The sequence below is a fragment of the Xenopus laevis genome, chromosome 4S, assembly GCF_017654675.1.
Source record: "Xenopus laevis strain J_2021 chromosome 4S, Xenopus_laevis_v10.1, whole genome shotgun sequence".
Lineage (NCBI taxonomy): Eukaryota > Metazoa > Chordata > Amphibia > Anura > Pipidae > Xenopus > Xenopus laevis.
Genome location: NC_054378.1, coordinates 65,561,665 through 65,587,049, shown reverse-complemented (window position 1 = coordinate 65,587,049; position 25,385 = coordinate 65,561,665). Strand labels below are relative to the sequence as shown.

General features: G+C 39.8%; 1 protein-coding gene across 2 annotated transcripts in view; it reads left to right on the top strand.

Annotated features, from left to right (window-relative positions):
* The first annotated feature begins 3,171 nt into the window (after window positions 1-3,171).
* The window catches only part of LOC414455 (phosphoglucomutase-1), a 55,265-nt gene continuing 33,051 nt past the window's right edge, over window positions 3,172-25,385 (top strand). The window contains exon 1 of one of the 2 annotated variants that reach the window (XM_018260767.2): window positions 3,172-3,518. In XM_018260767.2, the coding sequence (XP_018116256.1) occupies window positions 3,273-3,518 (246 nt within the window). In that variant the 5' untranslated portion in view covers window positions 3,172-3,272. Of the gene's footprint in view, window positions 3,519-24,526; window positions 24,948-25,385 lie in introns of those variants that run through there. The other variant, XM_018260766.2, reaches the window with a different exon arrangement.

The following is a 25,385-nucleotide window of genomic DNA, read 5'->3' as shown; positions in this document are numbered from 1 at the left end:
GTGGGGGGCGCCCTCTGGAGTCTTTTTTTTTTTTCATTTAAGCATGTAAATTATCGTTGACGCCCATAAACTTCAATGCATTTTTGCAATTTTCACAGTTTCATGAATTTTTGGCAAAGCCAACCGGGTCAGATTTGCCCATCACTAGTATGCTCCTATGCTCCTATACACAAGAGCCATGCAATGGCCATGCTGCAGTGACTGGCTTCCTTGCAGAGCCCTATCCCTTGCAGACATGTGTTATGTCAGCCTCCTCCGTCTTATGGAAATGTACTGTGTCGGGTTATTCCCACTCAGATGAGATATGCTATAGCCCAGCAGTCTTTATTATTTACTATTGTAACTAAAACTATGTTTCATTACGCCACATGTTCAAACCCTATATTAGCCCAGTAGAACTATATACATGGATTCCTACATTTGCAGCCCTTGTACCCCATGATGATGTTCTGCTTTTACTCACAACAGTTTTCATCTTCCTTCATATTGTTCCTGCCAATTATACATGTTTGTCCCTCATGCATGAAAAAGGTGGTTTTCTTGAATTAAACTCAAACATTCTACATAATTCAAAAACTGACTTAATGGACCTGGCATAGCAAACCTTACATGGGGCCATCTTTGTACCGACAGAGTTTAACTTAAAGGAGAAAGAAACCCTGTAGAAAAAAAAGAGGACCCGGAAGATGGATGCCGGGAAGTCCGCTGCCAGAATCTGCGACGAGGGGTAAGTATAGAGTGTGGGGCATTTCCCCGGGGGGGGGCAGTTAGCCTGGGGGGAGGAGGGAGGGGGGTCTACTTGGGGTAGGGGGTGCAGGGTTTTTTTCTACAGGGTTTCCTTCTCCTTTAAGGGTGCAGTGAAAAAAAAATCATACCTCCCAACTTTCCCATTTACCGGGGGACAGTTGTGATTTTGACAGCTCAGCCCACAGTCCCGGGTTTCTTACTGAAATGTCACAAGTTTCTGTTTGATCTACTGCACTGACAGCAGAAAAAGATACAACATTTCTGAAATGTAATTAAAATGTTAAAATAATTATTACATAAAATTAGGTATTAGTACCACACTTTGGCCAAAATATATAAACTCACGTGCCACATCAAGGCCCTTCATTGTAGATAAGTTCTACACTATTTGTGAGCATTATGTAGTGCATTTAAAATCAAGTCCCCAGCAACCAGTATGACTGAGTAGTAAGACCATTGTGCACTTTTTACCAGCAAGGCCAATGAAATACCGACTGGGTGCAGCGCCGATTCTGACTAAGGAGCCGCCTCAGACGGCTCCTGCAATGCCGCCCCCCCTCACCAGCTTACGTGTTGGGGGGGGAGGCAGAAACACTATTGCGGAGAGCGCAATTGCGCTCTCTCGCAATAGTACAGCCGAATTTCCAGTTCAAAAACCGGAAATTTGGCTCTTAAAGGTGCAGGAGCGGCTTTTTGCAGCCCCTGGAATCCTTTCAGGCGCTGCCGCCTGAGGCGAGTGGCTCAGCTCGCCTCAATGGCGGAGCGCCCCTGACTGGGTGACAACTGTAGATGTACGGTGTCCATTTTAGGACATCTTTCTGAAAATCTAAAGAGTGTTCTACTCTCTTCCCCTCTAAAATCCGTATCGGTAAAATGCTCCTACTGTGCATGCGCCAAAAACGCCGGTCAAAGCAGGAAGAAGACCGCTTGGGAGAAGATGGCGCCTGTGAACTCGGTCGACTGGACCTGCGCAGAGGGGTGAGTAAAAAGTTAGGGGCATTTGCCCGGCAGGACAGGTAGGCCAGGGGGGGGAGGAAGGGGGCAACACAGGGGAGGAGGGAGGGATTTTTGTGCCCAGGGGGTTTCCTTCTCCTTTAAAAGAAATACATTTAAAGTGGTTGTTCACCTTCCAACACTCTTTTCAGTTCAATTGCTTTCAGATAGTTCATCACAAATAAAGACTTTTTTTCAACTACTTTTAATTTCCTATTTGTGACCATTTTTAAAATACTGTCATATTTCACCTTCTTCGTCTATCTGAAACAGCTGGGGGGGGCTCAACAGCTCTCTGAACTGCTCTAAACTAGGGTTGCCACCCGGTAAAACACCTGCCAAGGCCGGGGCCGGTATTACAAATTTACCGGCAATGTAGCTGCCGGTAAATTTGTAATACCCTTCAAAAAGAACCCTCGGCCTGCCCCTAATCCCCTGTAATTTACCTTTTCTCTTCAGTCAATGGTTCTCCGCGATGTGGCCCACCCCTTTTGACGTCACGGCCCGCCCATTTTGACGTCACAGCCCGCCCCTTTTGATGTCACAGCCCACCCCTTTTGTTCAGCCCCCCCACCAGCCGGTAAAAAACATAAGAAAAGGTGGCAACCCTACTCTAAACTGATACATTAGGTGACTCATTTGTTTTCTTTGTCCCTGCTGAGCAGAATCCCTGAGTTTCACTAAAGACAGCTGTTAGAATTAAAACAATAGTTGCTAATATTCCACAGATACTGCTGATACAACTAATTGTATCAACTAAATGTAGCAGATTGTAACAGATCAGAAGCTGCTCCTGGATCACTGACCTGCCAGACTGAAACACTAGACAGAAACATTCAACTTTAAATTTACATTTTGGAAAAACAGTAAAAAATAAAAGATGAAAAGCAATTGAAAAAAGTAATTTTTTTTATTGTGAACAATCTGAAAACAACTGAACTGAAAAAGTGTTTGGAAGGAGAACAAGCCCTTTAATAAAGCAGTCCCTATAAAAAAATGTAATAATCATCCAGTGCTGCTAGTGTAGAGATGTTTTTCCAAGGAAACCTAAAAATATCCTTACTGATGATGAAGTAAAGCTGAGGCATGACGTCACGTAGAGGCGGGCCTATGGACGTCTTAGGGAGGAGAGTGAATGGGGAAGCTGGTACCTGGCAGGAGAAAGTTAGAGGAGCTGGGTAACTGTAGTGGCAAACAAAAAGTAACAGGATAAATAGGGCAGACAAGACCTGTCAGCACAAATTAAGAGGAGAGTGCATAATTGTTACCAACTATGTGGAAGGAAGGATGAAGATTTCCTAGCACATAGCAATACGGAGACTATAGAGAGGGAGCGTGCAGGATGCACTTGAATATGGTACATAGCTGTTCTAAAATGGACACCGTAGGGCTGGCGTGGGGCGGAGACTGCTGTTATAGCCCCATCCAATCAGAAGCCTTCAGTGTTGTAGCAGGAGTATAGAGCACAACGGTGTGTGACATTCAGCTCGCTGAGCTCTGGGTGCTGCCTCTACCTCCTCCCTTCCTGCAAAATGGTCAAAATCCAAACTGTCCAAACTAAACCCTATACCGACCAGAAGCCGGGCACCAGCGGCCTCAGGAAGCGCGTCACTGTGTTTCAGACCAACGCTAACTATGCAGAGAATTTCATTCAAAGTATCATCTCCTGCACCGACCCTGCGGAGAGACAGGACGGGGTCCTGGTGGTGGGAGGAGACGGCAGGTTTTACATGAAGGAAGCGATACAGCTCATCATCCAGATCGCTGCAGCTAATGGGGTAAGCTACACCTGCGACTTCTGGGTCTGCTGCTTCATCTAGGAACTTTTCTGTGTTCCTAGAAGCAGAAACACACGTGCAATTATTTTTTTATATATATTTCTATTTTAACAAAGTGCCCAGTCTTAGACCCTTGTTTGCCTGGAGATGCTGGGGATTGTAGGTGAACTGGAGCTGCAGTGAGGGGGTGTAGTTTTATATCATGGCATTGTGCACGTATATGTTAGCTTTTTAGTGTCCTTTTTTAGGGGTATCAAGTATTTAGATTTATCAATTTACTCCATATTCACACTGGGGATAATTTCCTTGGTTAAACCTCTGATGAGCAATCTTTTTATTGGCATGATATTTCCTTATCCAGTGTAGCTGGCACAATATGTCTCAGTTGTTACATATCATTGTTAGCTCATGGGCCAAGTTCAAGTTGTATAAGTTGTTTGGTGCTGTGAGATTGCTTAACATGTGTGCCCATCCTATCAAATCTGATGAGTTTTACATTCAAGTTTTGTAGTACATTAATGTGGCCAAGCAGAGATACTAACAATCTTTCCTGTGATCAGTGGAGTTTGATCATTGCAAACATTTTTGTTAAACCCCCCCCCTTGCACACACACACACACACACACACACACCCCCCCCCCCTAGTTCGCTCAGCAGTTAGCAGACTGGTCACAGTGGTCTCCTTCCACAAACTTCTGCTTTAAAAGTTATTTGGGAGCATCTAAAATGCACCTTAGTAATGAACTGAACATACCAATGCCCCCAAACCTTTTGCTTAATGAAAGATCTCATTGTTACTCTTGCGCTTATATTGCCTTCCATCCGTGTAATCTGATTTGCTAGCCAATTTACACACAGTAAGGTACTCTTGGAAATAATTCAATTTAAGGTTTAATATATTTATAGGAACAGTAATACCAAAAAATGAAAGTGTTTTAAAGTAATGAAAATGTCATGTAGTGTTGCCCTGCACTGGTAAACTGACGTTTGCTTCAGAAACACTACTATAGTTCATATAAACAAGCTGCTGTGTATCAATGGGGGAAATCAAAAAAGGGCTATATGGCACAGGTTAAATAGTGGATAACCGATAACACCATTATGTTCTACAGAGCTTATATGCAGTGTAACTTGAGCAGGGTCGGACTGGGGTGCCCGGGGCCCACCGGGACTGGTGTCCAGGGCCCCCCTCTGACCCCCGCTACCTAGGCGAATCGCCGCTCGGCATAATTGCCCAGGCGGCGCATCGCGCAAACGGAGCTAGGCACGCATGCGTAAATGGCGCTAGACGCGCATGCGTAAAAGGCGCGCATGCGCAAACGGCGCTGCGATCCGCCGAAATTTTGTTTTTTTAAAAAAACTGTTTGGGAGAGGGGGTCTGGCCCGGCGGGGGCCCACTAGGGTCGGGGCCCACCGGGTATTTTCCCGGTATCCCGCCGGGCCAGTCCGACACTGAACTTGAGCCTTTTCTCCTTTGAATGGCTGCCCCCATTGCTATACAGCAGCTTATTTATATAAACAATAGTAGTTTTTCTGAAACAAACACAACAGTTTTACCAGTACAGGGCAACCCTGCATTATATTTGTATTACTTTTTTGATGTTACTGTTCCTTTTAAGAACATAACATTATTAAACAACATCAAATACTTTGACTATGTAATGCTGAATTATACAAACGTAAATAAAAGTATATGTAAGACTAATGTTGTCATGTTATATGGACCATTTTATGAAGTTTGGCATTTCAGGAGATCTTGTAATAACCTTGTAGTTGAGCCTTTGGTTGCCCTTTGACATTTCAACTGACCTTGCAAGAATTTTAGAGTCCAGTTTCCATTTTCAGCCTCAGTGTGTTGTATGCCTTTTGAGCAGTATTTTTAGCCTCCTAGACGTTCCTAGCCACCTAAACCAAGCTCAGGAATAACCACATCCTTCTAATCAATAAATATTTTAGTGAGCATTTGACATTCATATGTTTTTGCACCTGATATTGCATTTACTTTGATGCTGTTCTTATCTGAAATAGGGGTACTTACATTTTATTAAAAAATGTTGGCGCTCTATACTCCGTGCAACAATTTAAGGTAAATTAAAAGACAATCTAAGCTGCTGTCAAGAAAATGCATTAATCAGGTTTCTCTGTTGCAGATCATATTTTCAAGGGCGCAACTGCAGAAGCCCTTGGCTGTTAAAACTGAGTCCACCATTAATGTAACTGCCTCACTTTATAGAGAGCCCCTGCACACCAGTGGCTGCCATACTACAGCGATCCTGCAGAGGGAGGGTTGCCAACTAAATGCTGTAATTACTTGCACCATAAGAATGCTATTTTTGTATTGGTGCTGAAAATCTGTGCAACACTACATTAGGTTATACAATTTATGTGAGGAATTTCAACTTGAAAGTGATTAACACAGGAAAATGTAGTGATTCTAAAGGTGACCATAAACACCTATATTTGGTGTTGAAGTTTGAACAATTAGTTGTCAGTCTCAGTCTGTTCAAAATTTCAACTGCCCTAATCTTAGCCCTTAGATAGGCACCAGTTGATGCAGATGTGAGAGTAGCCCCAACTGGTCCTCTGTTTTCTTTCAGCGGCACTTGGGTCAAATGGGCTGAAACTATTTGGCCACAAGTCAAAATACTGATCACCCTGTAGTACAGGCCAAAAATGGAGGACCTTAGGTGTAACCGACGCTAGATTGGAAGTGGGTTATGTTACAAGGGTGCTGCGCCAATGAGGCGAGTTGAAAAAACTTGCCTCAGGTGGCAGCAACAAAAAGGTTACTGGGGTGGCAAAAAGCCTTTCCTATTACTAAAAAATCATAGAATAATGCTATAAATGCTGTATTTTGTATACTAAACATAAACATGAACTTACTGCAACAGAAGCCTAATTAACTAAATGATTTCTGCTTTCAAAGTTGGCCACAAAGGGTCATCATCTTATAACTATGTTAAACATCTTTGCAAGACCATGCACATGCTCAATGTGGTCTGGGCTGCTGTTGGGAGGCTCTTGGCGATCATCATAAATTATCAAAACAGCAAAAGTCAAATAATATCGTAGAAGCTTATACAGAAAGCCTGATTAATTAAGAGAATATGCAGACTGCACTGGGTCTGTGGATACAAATCTCTACACGGTCACCAGCGGCTCTACAGGGAAACAAGCAAAACTGCTTGAGTTCTGGGAAGTAAGGGGGGGCGCCCCCGCCCCCCTGCCGTTTGAGAGTATTATTGTTTCCCTGCAGAACAGTTAGGGACCGTCTGAAGTTTCCTATCCACAGCAGTCAGAGCAAGGAAATAAAGGGAGAATTTCACTGCATACAGTCAGATTTCTTATAAAACAGTTCACATTTTTTAATTAAAGTATATTGAGTGATAGGTTTCTTTTTCATTAAAGAAAGTAAAAATAGGATTTTATTTTTTTGCCTTTACATCCCCTTTAAGAGACAAATTTCTGTTTTTTTTTTTTTAAACCAAAATTTGTCTTTTCTAGTGAGCGCAGTTGCATTCTCTGCACATGAGATGTGCTCCCCCGGACCCCCATGCAGGAGAGGTAAGAGGCTGTGGGGGTACAGCATTGCAGGCCTGTCTCAAATGCCTGCACATCAAACATTAGGCAGATACAATGGGGGTATTTGCTGACTGCTGTGGTGCTAGACTTTTAATGCTGAGGAGTGCTATAATATTTTACTTGCAAACCTTGATGTGGGAATGTATTAAAAGTTGTAAACATAAAAACATTTGTATAAATAAGAGCAAATTTATAGTTTGCAATGTTGTTTTCTTCATTAGACACTTCTAACTAGCAAAGTTTGAGATTCTGGAACATAGCATATATTTCGAAGCAGATATGACTTACTCAGAAGTTTTTTTAATATACACTGCTCAGTCATGGCATATTTATTTATTTTCTTGGAAGCCGAGGTAAACCTGGCCTATTTAGGTAAGAGTTTAGTCTTGTATCACGCTACTTATAAAGAGTGCCACAGAGTGGGGGTTAACACCAGGCAGTGTTGTGGACATCCATCCAGGGGCAGATTAATTGCCTGTTGCACCCTGGACCGTACCATGGCTCCTTCCCAGACAAAACAAGCTTTGCCCCTAACCAGTCCCTGCTCCAGGCCCACCCCTTATGCCACCGCTGGGGCACTTTTATCTATGAGCTTGGAAAGGGCCACTGGTACTTGTTTCAAAAATAATAAAACTGGTACTACCCCTTTCATTTCCCAGGCAGAGCTGACAATTTCCACAGTAAACTGCATATTTGTATAGAGGAATTGCACACTGCATCCCTATAATAGATTACATAATAGGGTATAGGACAGAAAACAGTGAAAAGTAAATGCAATTTGTCCTTGTAAAAGTAACAAACTCTAACATCACATGTTGTGTACTGGTATGCTGACCAAAGGTTAATTTGTCTTTTTTTTTTTTTTTTCAACTGCTGTAACTAAAGATTGGTGTTTTTCATGCTATAAATGGATTGTAGCAGATAAAGTCTGTCACTTTTAATTAAGGTGGCCATAGACGCATCGATAATATCATACGAAAATAGATTTCTTGCGATATTCGGTGTGTATGGTGGGAGACAAGCTGACCGATATCAGCAGAAGACTTTTATAATGGTCTGCTCGTCGATTGGGCGACTTTGAAGGCACCCGAACATTAGTCATTTTTAGTGCTGAATCGTCCAATACAGGTAGAATTCTATTGTTTCTACCTGTATATCTGTCAGTTCAGCTCTATGTGTGTGTATTGAAATGAACAATCTTTCTTGGAAAGATGTTTTCCAGGAAAAATTTTAATTGTAACGTCTATGGCCACATTTACTCCCCCCTAACCCCAAGTTTCTCCATCCACCCCCAACCCTATTTGGCCCAGCCCACCCACAACCCAAACTGATCCTCTCCATGGTGAAAAAAAAAGTGTCAGATAGTGGGAAGTGATATGAGTGTGTAGAATATTATGGTAAATGGGAGAGTGGGGGATACTGAACTGGGGATAAAAGTATGTAGAGAACACCAAAGAAGTAAGGAAAGGTGGGTGATTCACTGGCAGAGATAAGAGTGTGGCTAAAATATATCCTAAGGAAAGTTTTAGAGAAGAAAAATAAGAGCAGCACGTAAGACCCTAAATTAGTGTAGGAAAGCAGGACAGAAACAGATTAGAAAATATTGAAAGCAAGAACTATCTATATCTGAAATCTAAGTTGTTTGTGTAGCAATGCAGCAGTGGCATAGTATTAAATGTTTAAAGTGAGTACAAAAGCTTTGTTTACTCTTAGAAATTCATCTTTATTTTTTTCAGATCCAAATTTCTAAGTGAGCTGTATTTACAACTGTTTTTGCAGTTAGAGGCCAGAAGGATGACGATCCCTGGCTTATATTCAAGTTTATAAGTGATTCCAAAATAATCCTTGCTGAAAACCAACAGTGAGTGCAAAGGATAGCAGGGGAAACCAGACACAAATACCTATATATAACTTGACATTCTCTTTTTATGAAAAAAAATGTTTCACTTTCTGTTCAATTAAAGGGTGCTGCCATTTCTAAGAAAATCATTTTCACGTTTTAGAAGTTTTCAGACATCACTTGGTTTCTCTGCCCAACAGACTGTAGATGGCGGCAGTGTTCTACTGAGTCTTATGATAAGATTTTGCTCCTAACAAAAAAAGGTGAGGTACTACAAATGAGTATCAGTGCTATTTTCAGCTAGGTACAGTATCTCAGAATTTGTTTTGCACCATAAGACCTTAGAAGTATGGCGATTTGAGCTTGCACAAGTCATAACAAAAGTAATAGATATGGTTACTAATTAGGCCATCAGCCCAGTCTGAGCAAGTTCCAGTTGGTCCTATGGATTAGGAACAAGAATTTTGTTATTATTTGATACAATAAATATTCTTTTGCTATCTGATGTACTTCTCATAATTTTATCACAAACGTCCTTTAACCAAGTCAAGACTCTAGTAATTAAAACATTGTTGCTAACTTCCTAGTTCTGTGCTTGTTAATACAGAACAGTAGCGTTCCTAGAGGGGAGCGGGCCCTGGTGTGTGACGCGCAGCCGGGCCCCGTCCCCCTCCGTATGGCCGAATTTTAGTGGGGATTTCAGTTGCGTGCGGCGCTGCCGGGGGGCCTCGCACCCCCTGCTCCCCCGGTAGTTCCGCCACTGATACAGAATAATTAACTCTTACAGCAGTGAACAGTATAAATAAGGCAACTCTCACATCTGTACTTTTATAAGACTAGAAAACTAACTAAATATTGCCAGTAGAAATCATTCTGGCATCCAAACCTCTTCTGTTATTTTCCCCAAAAAAACTTTCTTATGCTTCAGTACAACATTTTATTCTCTGATTGCTCTATTTGATGACAACCTTCATCTTGGATGAGTATTTCCAGTGTTCATCTTCATGTAATGTACATGCACGCCACATCCTTCCAATTGAACAGGGGTTTTATTTCTTCTATTTCCTGGAATGTTTATCTATGCAGGCTGGAAACAAACAGAAGGGAGGTAGCACTGTTTATTATGTGAATTTGACCATGAGCTGGTAGGGAAACTGAGGCACACTGTGCAATGGGAGGAATGTGTTCAGAATAATAGCAGGATGTGTAAAAAAGTGAATAAAGCTCAAAATCCTTATTATAACTTTTATTTTCCATAAACAAATATGCATTGAGAACACTACGCATTCTATTTCAAATCAAAACATGAAGAAAAATGTGTGAAAGGAAAGTGAAGGGAAAAGGCAATATTAGGTTGTTTCAAAAAATAAGTGTCTGTAGTCTTCTTTACAAACTCAAATATTCACTGTAAAAACTAAAATGTTTCAAGATTACACTTTCATTTGAATCACTGAACTAATATTTAGTTGTATAAGCGCTGTTTCTGAGAACTGCTGCACATCTGTGTTGCATGGAGTCTTCCAACTTCTGGCACCTGTAACATTTCCCAATTCTTGGGTTTTCTTGATTTTGCATCAGAAACAGCAAATGTGATGACAACCCAAAAGTTTTTGATTGGATTAAGGTCCCAGGGATTGGGCTGGCTACTCCATAACAACAGTCTTATTGGTCTGTAACCAAGATGTTGCTCATTTACTGTTGTGTTTGGGGTCATTGTCTTGTTGAAGCACCCATTTCAAGGGCATTTCCTCTTCGGCATAAGGCAACATGACCTCTTCAAGTATTTTGAAGTATTGAAACTGATCTATGATCTCTGGTATGTGATAAATAGGCCCAACACCATAGTATAAGAAACAGCCCCATATCATGATGCTTGTGCCACCATGCTTCACTGTCTTCACATTGTACTGTGGCTTGAATTCAGTGTTTGGTGGTCGTTTGACAAACTGTCTGTGGCCCAAAAACCCAAAAAGAAAAATCTTGCTTTCATCGGTCCGCAAAATGTTGTTCAATTTCTCTCTAAACCAGTCAATGGGTTCTTTGGCAAATTGTAACATCTTCAGCACGTCATTTTTTTTTTTTTTTTTTTTAACAATGGGACGTTGCGGGGGCTTCTTGCCGATAGCTTGGCTTCACATAGACATCTTCTAATTGTAACAGTACTTACAGGTAACTTCTTTGATCTTGGAGATGATACATAGCTTTTACCCATTCAATTGGTAGTTTTATGTTTTCTTCTAGGTCTTTCAGGTTTGGTTGCCATTTAAAAGCATTTGAGATTATTTTAGCTGAGAAGCCTATAATTACATAGTTAAATCAGGTTGGAAAAAAAAAGTCCAAGTTCAACCCCTCCAAATGAAAACCCAGCATCCATACACACACCCCTCCATACTTTGACATAATATAAATATATATATATATATCCATTTGCTGCACTTCTTTATATGTTTGCATGTCTGATGGTTTTCTGTTGCTCTTCTTACACATACAAGTAATTTATTTGCCATGTAGAAATTTTTACCAAAAACAGTGATTGATTAGGTTAGTGATGTGGGACTGCTATTATTCTGAACACAACTGTATGTGTGGTTACCCATAGCCTTTGTGTAATACAGTATATTACTCCTGTAATGTATAACAGATGCTGTTAAGGTATCTTTAAGTGTCATAGAGGCAAACAAATACTAAACTGAAAATATATATTTGCCTAGATATAAATGTTGGCTTACACTCGGCGCACTATGATTAGGGTCAGGCTGGGCCAGCAGTACAGCAGTAAAAAAAACCTGGTGAGCCCTGCCGACCCAGACCTGCACCCTGCCAAAAGCTGTGTATGCTCTCTGTACTCCTCCCAGACTTCCCTTATCACAGTCACAAAGAACATGTGCTGGGAGGAAAGGGAGTGTTGCAGAATCTGGTATGTCTTGGGTGGCCCCTGAGGTGGTAGCCCCAGTGGGCATTGGACACAGTCCAACCCTTTCTATGATGGTAGGTGGTTTATCAACACATGGAATTACTTTCTCAAATTAAACAAAGTAGACCGTTCACAGTCAACCACTAGCATTAGAATAACTGGAAAAATGCTTCAGATGACCTGACAATATTGTGTTACAAATGTTCATTAAAAATGTCATACTCTTTTATATCAACATACTTAAATTGCGATTTCAAAACCCACAGTAAGTTATGAGACTTAGGATGGAAAGGCATCTATGTTTTGCCTTTCATTCTTCTTTAAAATAAATTCCCTTTACAAAACACCCAGAATCTCCACTATGGTGTTACAACGGAAACCCAGCAATGCAGGACTTGGTATTCCGAACATTTCACTGTATTACAAGGCGGCGCAAATTGGGCAATTAGTTAAATGGCAGCTCCCTCCTTCTTTGACAGTCTGGGTTGAAATGGAGTCAATTGATTGTCATCCAGTGTGGACTGTTAATTTGCTTTGGTCTGATCGCAAGGCACGAATTCAATACTCGAATTCTAATTTGATTGTTCGCCACTCTCTACAAATTTGGGACTCTTGTAAGTATCATTATTCGCTCAACAAACCTGGCTCTCTTATGCAAACAATAGTGGGCAACCCCTCATTTCCCCCTGGATTGCAACCTCGAGTTTTTGAAAAATGGACACAATCATTTGGTCACTATCGGATCCCTTTTGAGCACGACTAATATGAAATCTTTCCAGATTTTTCAGTATACTTGTGATTTCACGGAGGCAGACCGATATGCTTATACCCAGGTTCGGCACTTTGTGCAGTCGACAATACAGAATATGGCTTCTAGGCATTTGACAGTATTTGAAACCATTTGTAATAATTGCCCGCTAGCCAAAGGGATGATTTCTCTACTTTATACTCAATTGCTGGAGGTTACTCTTCCTTCACAACCTGCATATTGTGCAGCATGGGAACAGGATTTGTTGATTCCATTCCAAGGAGATGGCTGACGTAAGATTTGGGCATCCACCGAAGGAGTCTCTGAAAATGTGGCGACTAAGGAGCTATCTTATAAACTTCTTACTAGATGGTACATGACCCCACAAAGGAAACACAAAATCTCTGCAGTACACTCCCCTTTGTGTTTTAGGGGTTGTCCTGACATTGGTACTTTAGTACACGTTTGGTGGGATTGCCCTATTGCACAAGCTCACTGGATTAAAGTGCATTTGTTGCTACAAGAGATGTTTTCGGTTTCATTTCCATTGAACCCCTGGGAACTGTTATATAATTCTCCAATCACGGATTTAAAAAAAAAACGGTCCAGGCAGTTAGCTAAGCATGTTCTTTCGGCTGCTAAATGGAGTTTGGCTATTAGTTGGTTGACCCCAGCCATAACATGGCAACAGACTTTGCACAAAATACAGGCTATCTATATTATGGAACGGCTTTCAGCTCGTGTTCAGGGAACCTTGGACAGCTTTTCGGAAATTTGGGCGCAGTGGATTGGCCATGTGGCAAGCAAACAGCTTCTTTTATAGCATTCTATGCATACTGGGTCTGTGACAGATATTTCGTGTACATCACTGTGTTTTCTGTTGCATATGTGGGGGACCCTACTCTCTGAACTCTTTCTCTCTTTACTATTCCTCTTTCTACCTGTTTTATTTTTTCTTTTCTTCTCTAATTGGAGATTATTGTGGCATTGTTTAATCTCATGTTTATTAGGTGATAACTTATGTCATTCTTATTGTATTGCGTACATTATTCATGAGGCTTTATGTGAAACAATGTCCGCTATGTCATTGTGCACTATTTTACTTTGTTTATTTTTTTTTTTGTAAAACTAATAAAAAATTAATTCCCTTTAAGCACTGTCGCTGATATTATGTTTCTGTTGTTATTGCAGTTTTGCTTTTCTTCCTGAAGAGTGTAGCCTTTTCTTGAAAATTGTCTTGGAGCTTAACAGAAATAAATATTCCGGTGCTAATAAAATGTCTTTACCAAGAACAATATGGCTAGAACATTGCTGACATAAATGTAGAAATGCAAGTGAAATTATTTTGGTCGATTAAAATAAACAAAATTAAAATATTTACATTTACCTCCAAAACAATATAATTTTACCCGTTGCTTTTAGCATTTAAAATGAATTACTATTTTGAATGCATTTTTATATCTGTTTTGTATTTGTCACTTGTGAAAAATCAGCGCTACCCGTGGGTGACAATCAGAAAATGCCTTTCCCTAATATGTATTTACATTGCTGCATTTAGATGTGGTCAACTGGTGTAATCTAGGAACATACCGGCAGATTAAGTGTCTCATGATAAAACTGACCACAATGTGATCGGGACCTTAAATTATAGGCGCCACTGGAGTAAATACTGATGCAAATGATGTATAATATCTATAAAACACTGCAGAATGTTGAAAATAAAGCTAATATTTAACTGGATACTGATACCTTAAGGGCGATTGTTAACAAATAAGACTTGTTAGAATCATTAAATACTGTGTACCATTTCAGCCCTTTAGGGTGGTGACACACAGGGAGATTAGTTGCCAAGTGATAAATCTTCACTTTTGCTGGCGACTAATATCCTTGAAATGCCTTCCCACTGGCAAGAATGTAAAATCACCAGTGAGATGGCATGCGCTTCACTTAGTTTTCTGAAATTGCCCGAAGTTTCCTTGTGAGGCAACTTCGGGCGACTTCAGAAAACCAAGCAACACGGATGCCATCACACGGGTGATTCACATTCTTACCGGTGGGAAGGCATTTCTGGAAGATTAGTGCCTGCTGTAGCCAAGATTTATCGCTTGGCAACTAATCTCCCCGTGTGCCACCACCCTTATTCATTTCTTTCCACCATTCTAAGCCTATGTAAATGAGTGACTATGAGCAATTAGGTTCCGCTCAACCTTCATGTCTCGTTTCTCTGTTCCCTATAGGACTGTGTTGCCTCCAGTATGGGTTTATGCATTTACTTACCAGTACAAGGTACAGGGACCTGTTATCTAGAATGCTTGGGACCTGGGGTGTTCTGGATAAAATCTTTCCATAATTTGGATCTTCATACATTAAGGGTAAGGACACACTGGACGATTTGTCGCCAACGTTTTAAAAAAGTAAATCGCGGCGACAAGACGATCTTTTTTTGAATAGACTATTCACAGCGACTATTGGCACAGAGCGATTTGTATCCCATTACTCTGTGCGGTACGTGCTCCACCCAAACCGTAAACGGTTTGTGCTTCCCGCTGTAACCTGGCGTCTTTACGTTCTTGCGTCATTGCATTCGCATTGTAATTTGAATACAATTGCTGCTACTTATCTGTATGTGTGTGCGTGTCTAGGAGATTTCAGTGCTTTTCTAAGTACATGCTATTTCTGATAAATCGCTCGGAAAAGGGTCTCAGTGCGTTTTGGAGCTACAGGCGATTCACAAACGCGCTGTGGGCACAGGAGCTGGCGTCTTTCATTTGTTTTTGTTCAGAGACAAAACGAGCGATATGTCGCCGCGATTTGCTTTTTAAAAACGTTGGCGACAAATCGTCCAGTGTGTCCCTACCCTTAGTCTACTAAAAAACTATTTAAACAATAATTAAACCCAATAGAATTGTTTTGCTTCCAGTAAGGATTAATTATATCCTAGTTGGGTTCCTCTACAACAGGGATCCCCAACCTTTTGAACCCGTGAGCAATATTCAGAAGTAAAAGGAGTTGGAGAGCAACGCAAGCATGAAAAATGTTCTTGGGTGACAAATAAGTACTGTGATTGACTATTTGGTAGCCCCTATGTGGATTGTGAACCTACATTGAGGCTCTGTTTGGCAGTGCACCTGGTTTTCATGCAACCAAAACTTGCCTCCAAGAATGGAATTCAAAAATAAGCACCTGCTTTGAGGACACTGAGAGCAACATCCAAGGGGTTGGAGAGCAACATGTTGCTCACGAGCTACTGGTTGGGGATCACTGCTCTACAAGGTATTGTTTTCACATTAAAGAAAAAGGAATTATTTAATTAAAATGGAGTCTATGAGAAATTACCTTCCTGTAATTAGGAGCTTTTTGGGTAAAGGGTTTCTAGATAACAGATCCCATACCGTATTGTTTTATTATTACAGGGAAAAGGAAATCCTAAATGTATGAATTTTGCTTCATATTTAATTTATTCCCATATTACAATTAATCAGTGAATTGTCAATCTATTCCTGCTTCTGTTAATGTAAAGGGAGTTTCTTGATGCAATCAATACCTTTTCCACATATTCCAATGCAACCATCTTTGGGAGCACAAAGTATGCTGGGTCACCAGCATGAACTGACTTGGCCACTGTTAAAATTAGTTGCCGCTACGATTTGAACTAGGGTCAGTACCCCTCTAAGCCAGTTCCTCTACCCTTTTTATGCTGGCAGCAGAACCACCTTATCTCCAGGCTTAGTTTTGTTCTTGTCATGTGCAGTGTCCTAGAGATGAAGTTGCTGCTATTAAAATGGCCTTCTATAACTTTGTGTGTTGTAATAATGTCACCCGGAAGTTAACAAATTTATTTTCAGGTTAATAAGGTTGTCCTTCCTGAAACTGTACTGGTTACTTTAATTATTAGGTCTAACCAGTAAATATCCCAGTACTTCTGAGCAACAGTAACTGACTTTTTCTTTATACTCACCATGCTTAACAATGTTTCCCTTTACTTAAAGAAGGGATACAGTAATGGGAAAACATGTTTTTTTTTCAAAATATATCAGTTAATAGTCCTGCTCCAATAGATTTCTGCACTGAAATCCTTTTTTACAAAACACCAAACTATTTTTTTTTTTTTTTTCATATTTAATTCGGAAATCTGACATGGGGCTAGACATGTCAGTTTCCCAGGTGCCCCCAATTATGTGACTTGTGCTCTGATAAACTTGTCACTCTTTACTGCTGCACTGCAAGTTGGAATGATATCACCCCCTCTCCACCCCCCCAGCAGCAGAACAATGGGTAGGTAACCAGATAACCGTTTCCTGGTAGATATAAGAACAACACTCAATAGTAAAAATCCATGTCCCACTGCAACTCCTTCAGTTACAATGAGAAAGAGAAATAATAGCCTGTGCCAGAAAGCAGTTCCATAGAGCAGCACTGGCTCTTTCTAAAAGCACATGACCAGGCTAAATCTGAGGTTGATTACACACCAATATGACAACTAAAAAAAAATGCGCTTGAGTTAGGAATGAGATTTTACATGGTAGAATGAAGTATTTGCAGTGTAATTTAGGAATAAAAACAACAACATAAAAATCATGATAGAATCCCTTTAAAGGAGAACTAAAGCCTAATAATGAATATGGCTAAAAACGCCATATTTTATTTACTAAACTTCAGCTTCTCAATAGCAGCAATGATCCAGGACTTCAAACTTGTCACAGGGGGTCACCATCTTGGAAAGTGTCTGTGACACTCACATGCTCAGTGGGCTCTGATCAGCTGTTGAGGGGTTGTCGCAAATTATCAAGCAGAAAATGAGGTATGCTTATAATATAAGCTGATGCTACAAGGCTGATGCTAGTTTTGGTTTATGTGCTACCATGTAGTAACTATCTGTATTAATTACTACTCAGTCTTATATTGTGAAATTTATATTTAGGGATGCACCGAATCCAGGATTCGGTTCGGGATTCGGCCAGGATTCGGCCGAATCCTTCTGTCCAGCTGAACCGAATGCGAATCCTGATTTGCATATGCAAATTAGGGGCGGGAGGGAAATTGCGTGACTTCTTGTCACAAAACAAGAAAGTAAAAACATTTTCCTCTTCCCACCTTTAATTTGCATATGCAAATAAGGATTCAGATTTGGTTTGGTATTCAGCCGAATCTTTCCTGAAGGATTCGGGGGTTCGGCCGAATCCAAAATAGTGGATTCGGTGCATCCTTATATTATATTCTATGTGTACTGTATATTTTGAGTCGGTCTCTAAGACAAAAAGAAGATGGGGAGCTACTGGGGCATCTTCAGAGGCACAGATTTTTCCCTGCTAAAGGCCTGTGGTTGCCTTGGACTGTTACCAAATCCCAAAACATAATGTACAACATTTCTAGCCCACTTCTTTAGTAAGGCTTTAGTTCTCCTTTAATGGCTTGATTTCTGCTGGCTGATATACATGTGCTTTAGGCTTCCAGCCGTATGTTCAAACCATTTACCTGAAAGGCAGCTATATATTACAGAGAACGTGTCTTCTCCATATCAGCAATTAATGAGCTTTAGGTACATGTTTTGATATGTGACCCTGTGACCTTAATCAAATTAGGACAGATAATGTTACTGAGCATTGGAGCAAAATACCAAAGTCTTCATCTATTCCATCCTTAACCCTATTGAGCAAAGGTCAGTAAAGTGTGAAAGTAAACAGGTGTTTTAGGTGATAGTTGAGCTTCTATAAAGAGAAAATACCTCTGGCAATATCACTGAATTGAGCGACACATTTTTATTTGTACAGTAGGATATGCTTTACATGTCAGAAACCAGTGGCAGTGTTTCTAAGCATTCCGTATTGAGGTCAGATGTTACGTTTTGCCATCTCTACAAAAAAGCACGCAAGACTAAGTTTCCTATGATTTTACTACTTTTTCTATTTTTTGGTGGGGGATACATTTTACTATAATTTTCAATAGTGATTTATAATAATGCCTCATGGGCAGTGGATATCTGGTTAGCTGCTTGTGAATCAACGTGCAAGAAACTCTTTGTAACCTTGGTATTTGTATATGCCTGCCCATCTTCAGCATTGTATAATCTGGTGAGCATTCAGTTTTCTGAACAGTCTGTTTATATTGGGATTGCTCTTTAAAGGAACCATAACACGAAAAACTGAAAGTGACTTAAAGGAATAACAATATAATGTACTGTTGTCCTGCACTGGTAAAACTGGTGGGTTTGCTTCAGAAACACAACTATAATTTATATATGAACAAGCTTCTATGTAGCCATGAAGGCAGCCATTGAAGGACAGGACACACAATGGAAAACAGAGGTCTCTGAGGAAGTGCATAGACACTTCAAATGTTCAAATAAAACCTTTTTTTCCTGGAATCCTGACTCCGGTGGCTTTTTCCTGTGCAGTCCGGAGTGTGCTGTCACAAAGACTGGCTGACTAATATTGATACCGTTATTCCTTGACGACGGACTCGGGGCGTGGGGTTCTGGGCGGTGTGCACTCGAACCAACAAACACAATTGGTGAGCAGTAAACAGGAACTTTTAAGTTAGACTTGCTTTTCGGTGCCCGTGATTATTGAAACCATATTCCCTGTTCTCAGTATGCAATTATAGCCTGTGCAACCCTGTAACCATTTGCCTACAAAGCCAGCCAGTCCATGCTTGGCAGCAGTTAAATTCTACCTTTCAGCGGTCAACGACTTAAAATGCCTGGCAATACCCTAGGCAGTGAGGACCAGAGATTGTCGTGCTGCATCTGAGACCCAAGAAGGCTAAAAGAGGGGAAAAAATGCCAGCACTCAAATTCAGTCTGTGTGGATCCCATTTGACAAAAATTTCGGTGTTAATACCACATTTTGGCCAAAATATGTAAGCTTGCATGCCACCTCATGGCCAAGTCCTACACTGCCTTTTGTGTACCAAGGGGCATATTTATCAAGAATCGAATTTCGAAGTAGAAAAAACTTAGAAATTCGACCATCAAATTTGAGTAGTCGAAGTATTTTTTTCCACCGAAAACGGCGGTATATGATCGAAGTAAAAACGTGCGATCGAACAATTTAACCCTTTGAATCGAACGATTCAAAGGATTTTTCAAAAAAACCTTTGACTTCTCAAAACTTGCCCAAAAGCCTCAGGTTCTAGGAGGTCCCCCATAGGCTAAACAGCAATTCGGCAGGTTTTAGGTGGCGAAGTGTCAAGGTTTTTAAAGAGACAGTACTTCGAGTTTCGAGTGGTCGAATTTTCAAAGGTTTTTCCATTTTGGCCTATTCAATGGTCGAAGTACCCAAAAACTACTTCGAAATTCGAAGTTTTTTAATTTGAAAATTCACTTCGACCTTTGATAAATCTGCCCCTAAATGTTGAAGTGCGTTTAAAGAGTTTAAACCCCTAGCAACAATGTGCATTATGTGCTTTTAGGACTCTTTGCTCAGAAATTGGAGTGAGACCAGCAATTGCCAGCTAATTAAGATACATTTTCAGCTAAAAAATATACACAAAACAAAGAGAAATTGTGAGTGCTCTGACTTAAGTTGGCCATAGACACACAGAAAAAAAATTTGTACGATATTTGGTGCATGTATGGCGGAAGACAAGCGTACTGATATCCTTTTGAAGGCATCCGAACATCGTCCACTGTTTAGTGCTGAATCACCAGATACAGGCAGAATTCTATTGTTTCTACCTGTATATCTGACGATTCAGCGCAACACATGTATTGAAATTAACAATCTTTCTTGGAAAGATCTTTTCCAAGCAGGATCGTAGTTGTTACGTCTATGGCCACCTTAACCCACACTGTAGCATTGACCAGCTGTAAAAAATGTTCAGGCATCTTAATTTGGATATAAAGGCTATGTTAATGCTCACATTAGTGGCCTTGACGTGGCACATGAGCTTACATATTTTTGGCGAAATGTGATACAAACGCCTCAATTTTTATAAAATGTGTTTTTGTGTGTGCAAAGAATGACTGTACAGTACATTATTTTTAGCAGCTGGTCAACTTAAGGTGTAAGTGAGTCTGACTGCTGTAGAAAATAGCATCTGGTCAACAACATCATAGTTTTAGGCAAACTAGGATGTGATAAAACATTTTCACCATTGATGTATTTTTGAAGTACCATAAAATGCTGATTTGTAAAATTCGCTATGCTTAGGCAACGAATACTTTTTATTGGTATTTACTACAATCATATTTACCCATTTCAAATGCAGGATATATTTTATTTGGTTATTGGGATGCTTACAAACTCAACGTGGCTTTGTTTGCAGAAGCCAAGCGTCGGCCATTATTTTTTATGAATTGCTTATATTTAGGACCATTTCATGCCGTAGTTGCATAATCCTAGACATCTTTGATATCACTGTTCTGAGTATTTTGGATATATTTTTTTATCTTTTTACCCAAGGACATTTGGAAGATAGTATGCTGATATTGAAGCAATTATCAAATATTTTAATTTACAAGTTTATAATCGAAAGATAAAGGTACTCATTTTGAACTCTTAAAGAAGTGTAGTACAGGTATGGGATCCATTATCCAGAAACCCATTATCCGGAAAGCTCCACATTACGGAAAGGCCATAGACTTCATTTTATCCAAATAATTCACATTTTTAAAACAGATTTCCTTTTTCTCTGTAATAATAAAACAGTTGTTTGTACATGATCCAAACTAAGATGTTATTAATCCTTGGAAGTAAAACCAGCCTATTGGGTTTATTTAATATTTACATTATTTTCCAGTAGACTTCAGGCATCGAGATCCAAATTACAGAAAAAATCCCTTATTTGGAAAGTCCCAGGTCCCGAGCATTCTGGATAAGAGGTTCCATACCTGTATGTATACCATACCTCCCAACTGTCCCATTTAATGCGGGACAGTCACAACTTTGACAGCTCAACTCGCAGTCCCGGATTTTAATTAAGAAGTCTTGAGTTTCTCTTTGATCTGCACGGACGCCAGAAAAAGATCCAAAGTTTCTGAAACTGAAATAAGAGGCTTTTTTTTTTATTATTATCAGAGAAGCCAGAATACTCAGCACCTATACATAGATACATTTGTACCAATTTAAGATAAGCAAAGATACATCTGTAAATAAAAAAAATCTCTTGGGAGAACTGTGACTCCAAGCTTGAAGGGTAATTTCACCTTCATTAACCAAACTATAATGAACAAAACAAATTAACCCAGCACTCCTATTATATAGCTTTTAGGAAAAAACTGATTGAAAGCAAAATGCCTATATTTGGTAAAAAGAGACACTTCTAGTTACATGGTTTGTACAAAGTATGCATAAGCTGATACGCCCCGCTAAGGCAGTGTCCATGCATCAGTCCTAACTATGTGAAAAGAGTATTTTCTTTGGGAGGAGAAAGACCATACCTGCTTATCGCTTTATTTGGCATAACCGAACTATAATAACACACAAAACATGGCCCTAAAACTTCCAGAAATGTGTTCAAACGTTAATAACCTGCTAAATGTTGTAAAGTGGACATGGTAATTAGGGGGTGTGGCCATAAAATGGACGTGGCAAAAAATTCAGCAATACAAGCTGCAAATCCTTTTGTCCCTCTTTCCATTTTTCAAGTGTTAGGAAGTATGGTATATTATATTTTTCAAGGGTCATGTTACAGTTAAAGGCATTTACTACACATAAAAGTCAGCCAGTGTATTTTTGCACGATTTAAAATGTCAACATTGAAAATTCTTATGCAATATTTGTTTAGGATCTACATGCTATAATTGGGTATTCCTGTGCTTATATATGAATTACAGTATTCACAAGACCCCAAGCATTAATTTTTATAAGATAGGATGCTGTAAACTTTACCCATTAACCCTTTTTGAATTTTTCCAAAAAATGGTCCGCTTACTGTTTAGAGGCCTATTCTGATACATAAAATGTAGGTAGTGTGGTTTTGCAAAAGCAGAACATTTTGCTACGAATGTTTTCACTGTTGTTGGGCACACATGGGAGAGTTGATTTTTAGAAAGCTTCATAAAACTGCAATTTGTACTTAAGTGGTGTGGAGTAGAAATACATATTTCCCAATTCTTAATCAATCAGGGTGTGTATTTAAAAAAAAAAAAAACAGTTTTGGAGTTTCCTTACTGTTCTATGCATTTGTTTCAGGTCTCTGGTGCTCTGCTTTGGTTTTGTATCGCTCATGGTTTTTATCCCATTTAGTGCCTTTTCACAAAAGTTCAGGAAAATTGTTTTACTCTTCTTTGAGGGGGTGGGGAAATTTATATGCATGTTCCTGGTCTCTGCCTAGGGTCTCTCCTAGTAAAGACCACTAAGTGCAGAATGAGTTTGTGGAAAATGTGCTTGTGGTAATAGGATTAAAGAGATGCTGACACCAGAAATCTATCAACATGACCTATAGGTAACCTTTAATGTACATTCATATTTTAAAAAAGTTTTTTTTAGTGTTTGTATCACTTTAAGAAAAGACTGCTTGGGTAAATCGGTTACAATTTTGAGCAAGACCATGGCATATTCTTCACACAATTTACATTAATAAAGGTATGGTATCAGTTATCCAGAAAGCCCCAAATTACGGAAGGGGTTTCTCCCATGGGGGCAGATTCACTATGCGACGAATTTGCGCTATGTCCGCTTCGCTCACATTGCAACACTTCGCCAGGACAACACTAATTCACTAAAATCCGAAGTTGCGTCCTGGGCGCCGAACACTGGCGAAGTAGCACTACTGTTACTGTGGCAAGCGAAGTTGTGCTAGCGTTGGCTAATTTGCATACTGTGGGAAGTTAAATTTCAATGGACGTACATGTTGCAGCAAATACATTACACTACACAAGCCCGGGAAACCTTAATAAAATAAAATAAAGTTGTTATATTGACCTACACATGTGTATAGTTTATGTGCCATAAGTTAGAAATGTAGGGGGGAAGCCAGTTACCCCAAAAAAAGTTACGCATATCACCCTGAAAAAGGAAAAAAGATGCTATTATTTTTTTGGGAAAAAAATTTCAACTATTTTTTGAGGAATGCCTTTCTACTCTATTGCACTTTGCCTGGTCCGAGTTGGCGAAGGGGTAAGAGGTAGCGTTCAATAAAATCAGCATCTTAGTGAATTTGCATCGTTACATCCATTCGCCAGAGCACAAATTCACCAGGCGTTAGGGAGCAAAGTACCACTAGAGTCTATCCTTCGCTAGTAAAGTTACCCCGGCGACCGTTATTAAATCGGTGAAGTACTGAAATGACGTCACGCTGGCGAATTTTCGCCCGCATTAGTCACTTCGCCCTTTAGTAAATCTGCCCCATAGACTTCATTTTATCCAACTAATTAAAATTTTCAAAAATGATTTCCTTTTTCTCCGTAATAATAAAACAGTACTTTGTACATGATCCAGACTAAGATATAATTAAACCTTATTGGGAGCAGAACCAGTATATTGGGTTTATTTCATTTTGCATGATTTTCTAGTAGACTTAAGGTATGTTGATCCAAATTACAGAAAGATCCATTATCCAGAAAGCCCCAGGTCCTGAGCATTCTGAATAACAGGTCCCATACCTGTACTATCTATTACCAAGGCATTGCATTAAAATTTCTAGGACCACCATTCCTGCATCTCTAAGATTAGGTGGAAAATGCACTATGTCAGTCTTGAAGAATCTGGGAAGCAGTAAGTGCTACTGTGTAAATCCTGGCATCACAATTATGCTTTTCATCTACTCCCCATTTCCTGGTTAAATACACAGGGGTGTGCCCTAGGCATTTTTCTGGCTGGCATTAAGCAAATACCTTTTTAGATTATGCCACATAGCCTTGGCTTTATTTTGCAAAGGTGTTGTAAAGTGAATTATATACAGTATATGTTTAAATATTCCCTTCTGTGACAGTGATCCCTTAGGACAAGTGCAAGAAAACATCTTCAGTTACAGAAACCACATTAGACTCAGGATTCAAGGAGCTATTTTTGGTCTGTCTTCTGCCTCACTGAATGTCTTACCGGTGGATTTGACATCGCTTCTCCTCAAATTGATTTCTTTCATTTTTTTTCCCTAGTATTATTGATATTTTTTTTCTGCTGTTGGCTTCTATGAATTAAAGAAATGGAAGACAGTCCGCTGCCTCTGCTGACATTGCCAACTGCACCTTACTATGACCAGAAACCGGGAACCAGTGGACTAAGAAAGAAGACGTGGTGTTTTGAGAATAAGGCAAACTATTTGCAAAATTACATCCAGAGTATTTTATTCTCCATAGACCTGAGAGATCGACAAGGATCTACCATGGTGGTTGGAGGTGATGGTAGATATTTCAATAAATCTGCAGTAGAAATTATAGTGCAAATGGCTGCAGCAAATGGGGTTGGTATAATGTACCTCTGCTTAAATATGTAACACTAGATAAAATATCTTGCTGTATAGCAAAGACGACAACACATTATGATGGATAGTCTGGATAATAGAATTGTTCTGTCCTCTATTAGTGTCTGTGTATGTATGCATGTATCCAAATATAAGATTTAAAAAAAAAAACATTTTCAGGTTTGCATACAGTTGATGTCAGTGATAAATGCCTTTCTTGAGCTGAAAAGCTTCACATGTGGTTGGAAACGTAGTGGTTGATTGGCACTCTAGGATTTTATGAATGGAAGGTGAAAGCTGCTGGGGGGATATTATTCATCTAATGGCAAGGTATATTAAGAGGCATTACTTGACCAATGCCTTGTAGCCACAAAATAACTATATCAATATATGTACAGTTATATATGTGTATGTATGGGATCCATTAAATAACACCAA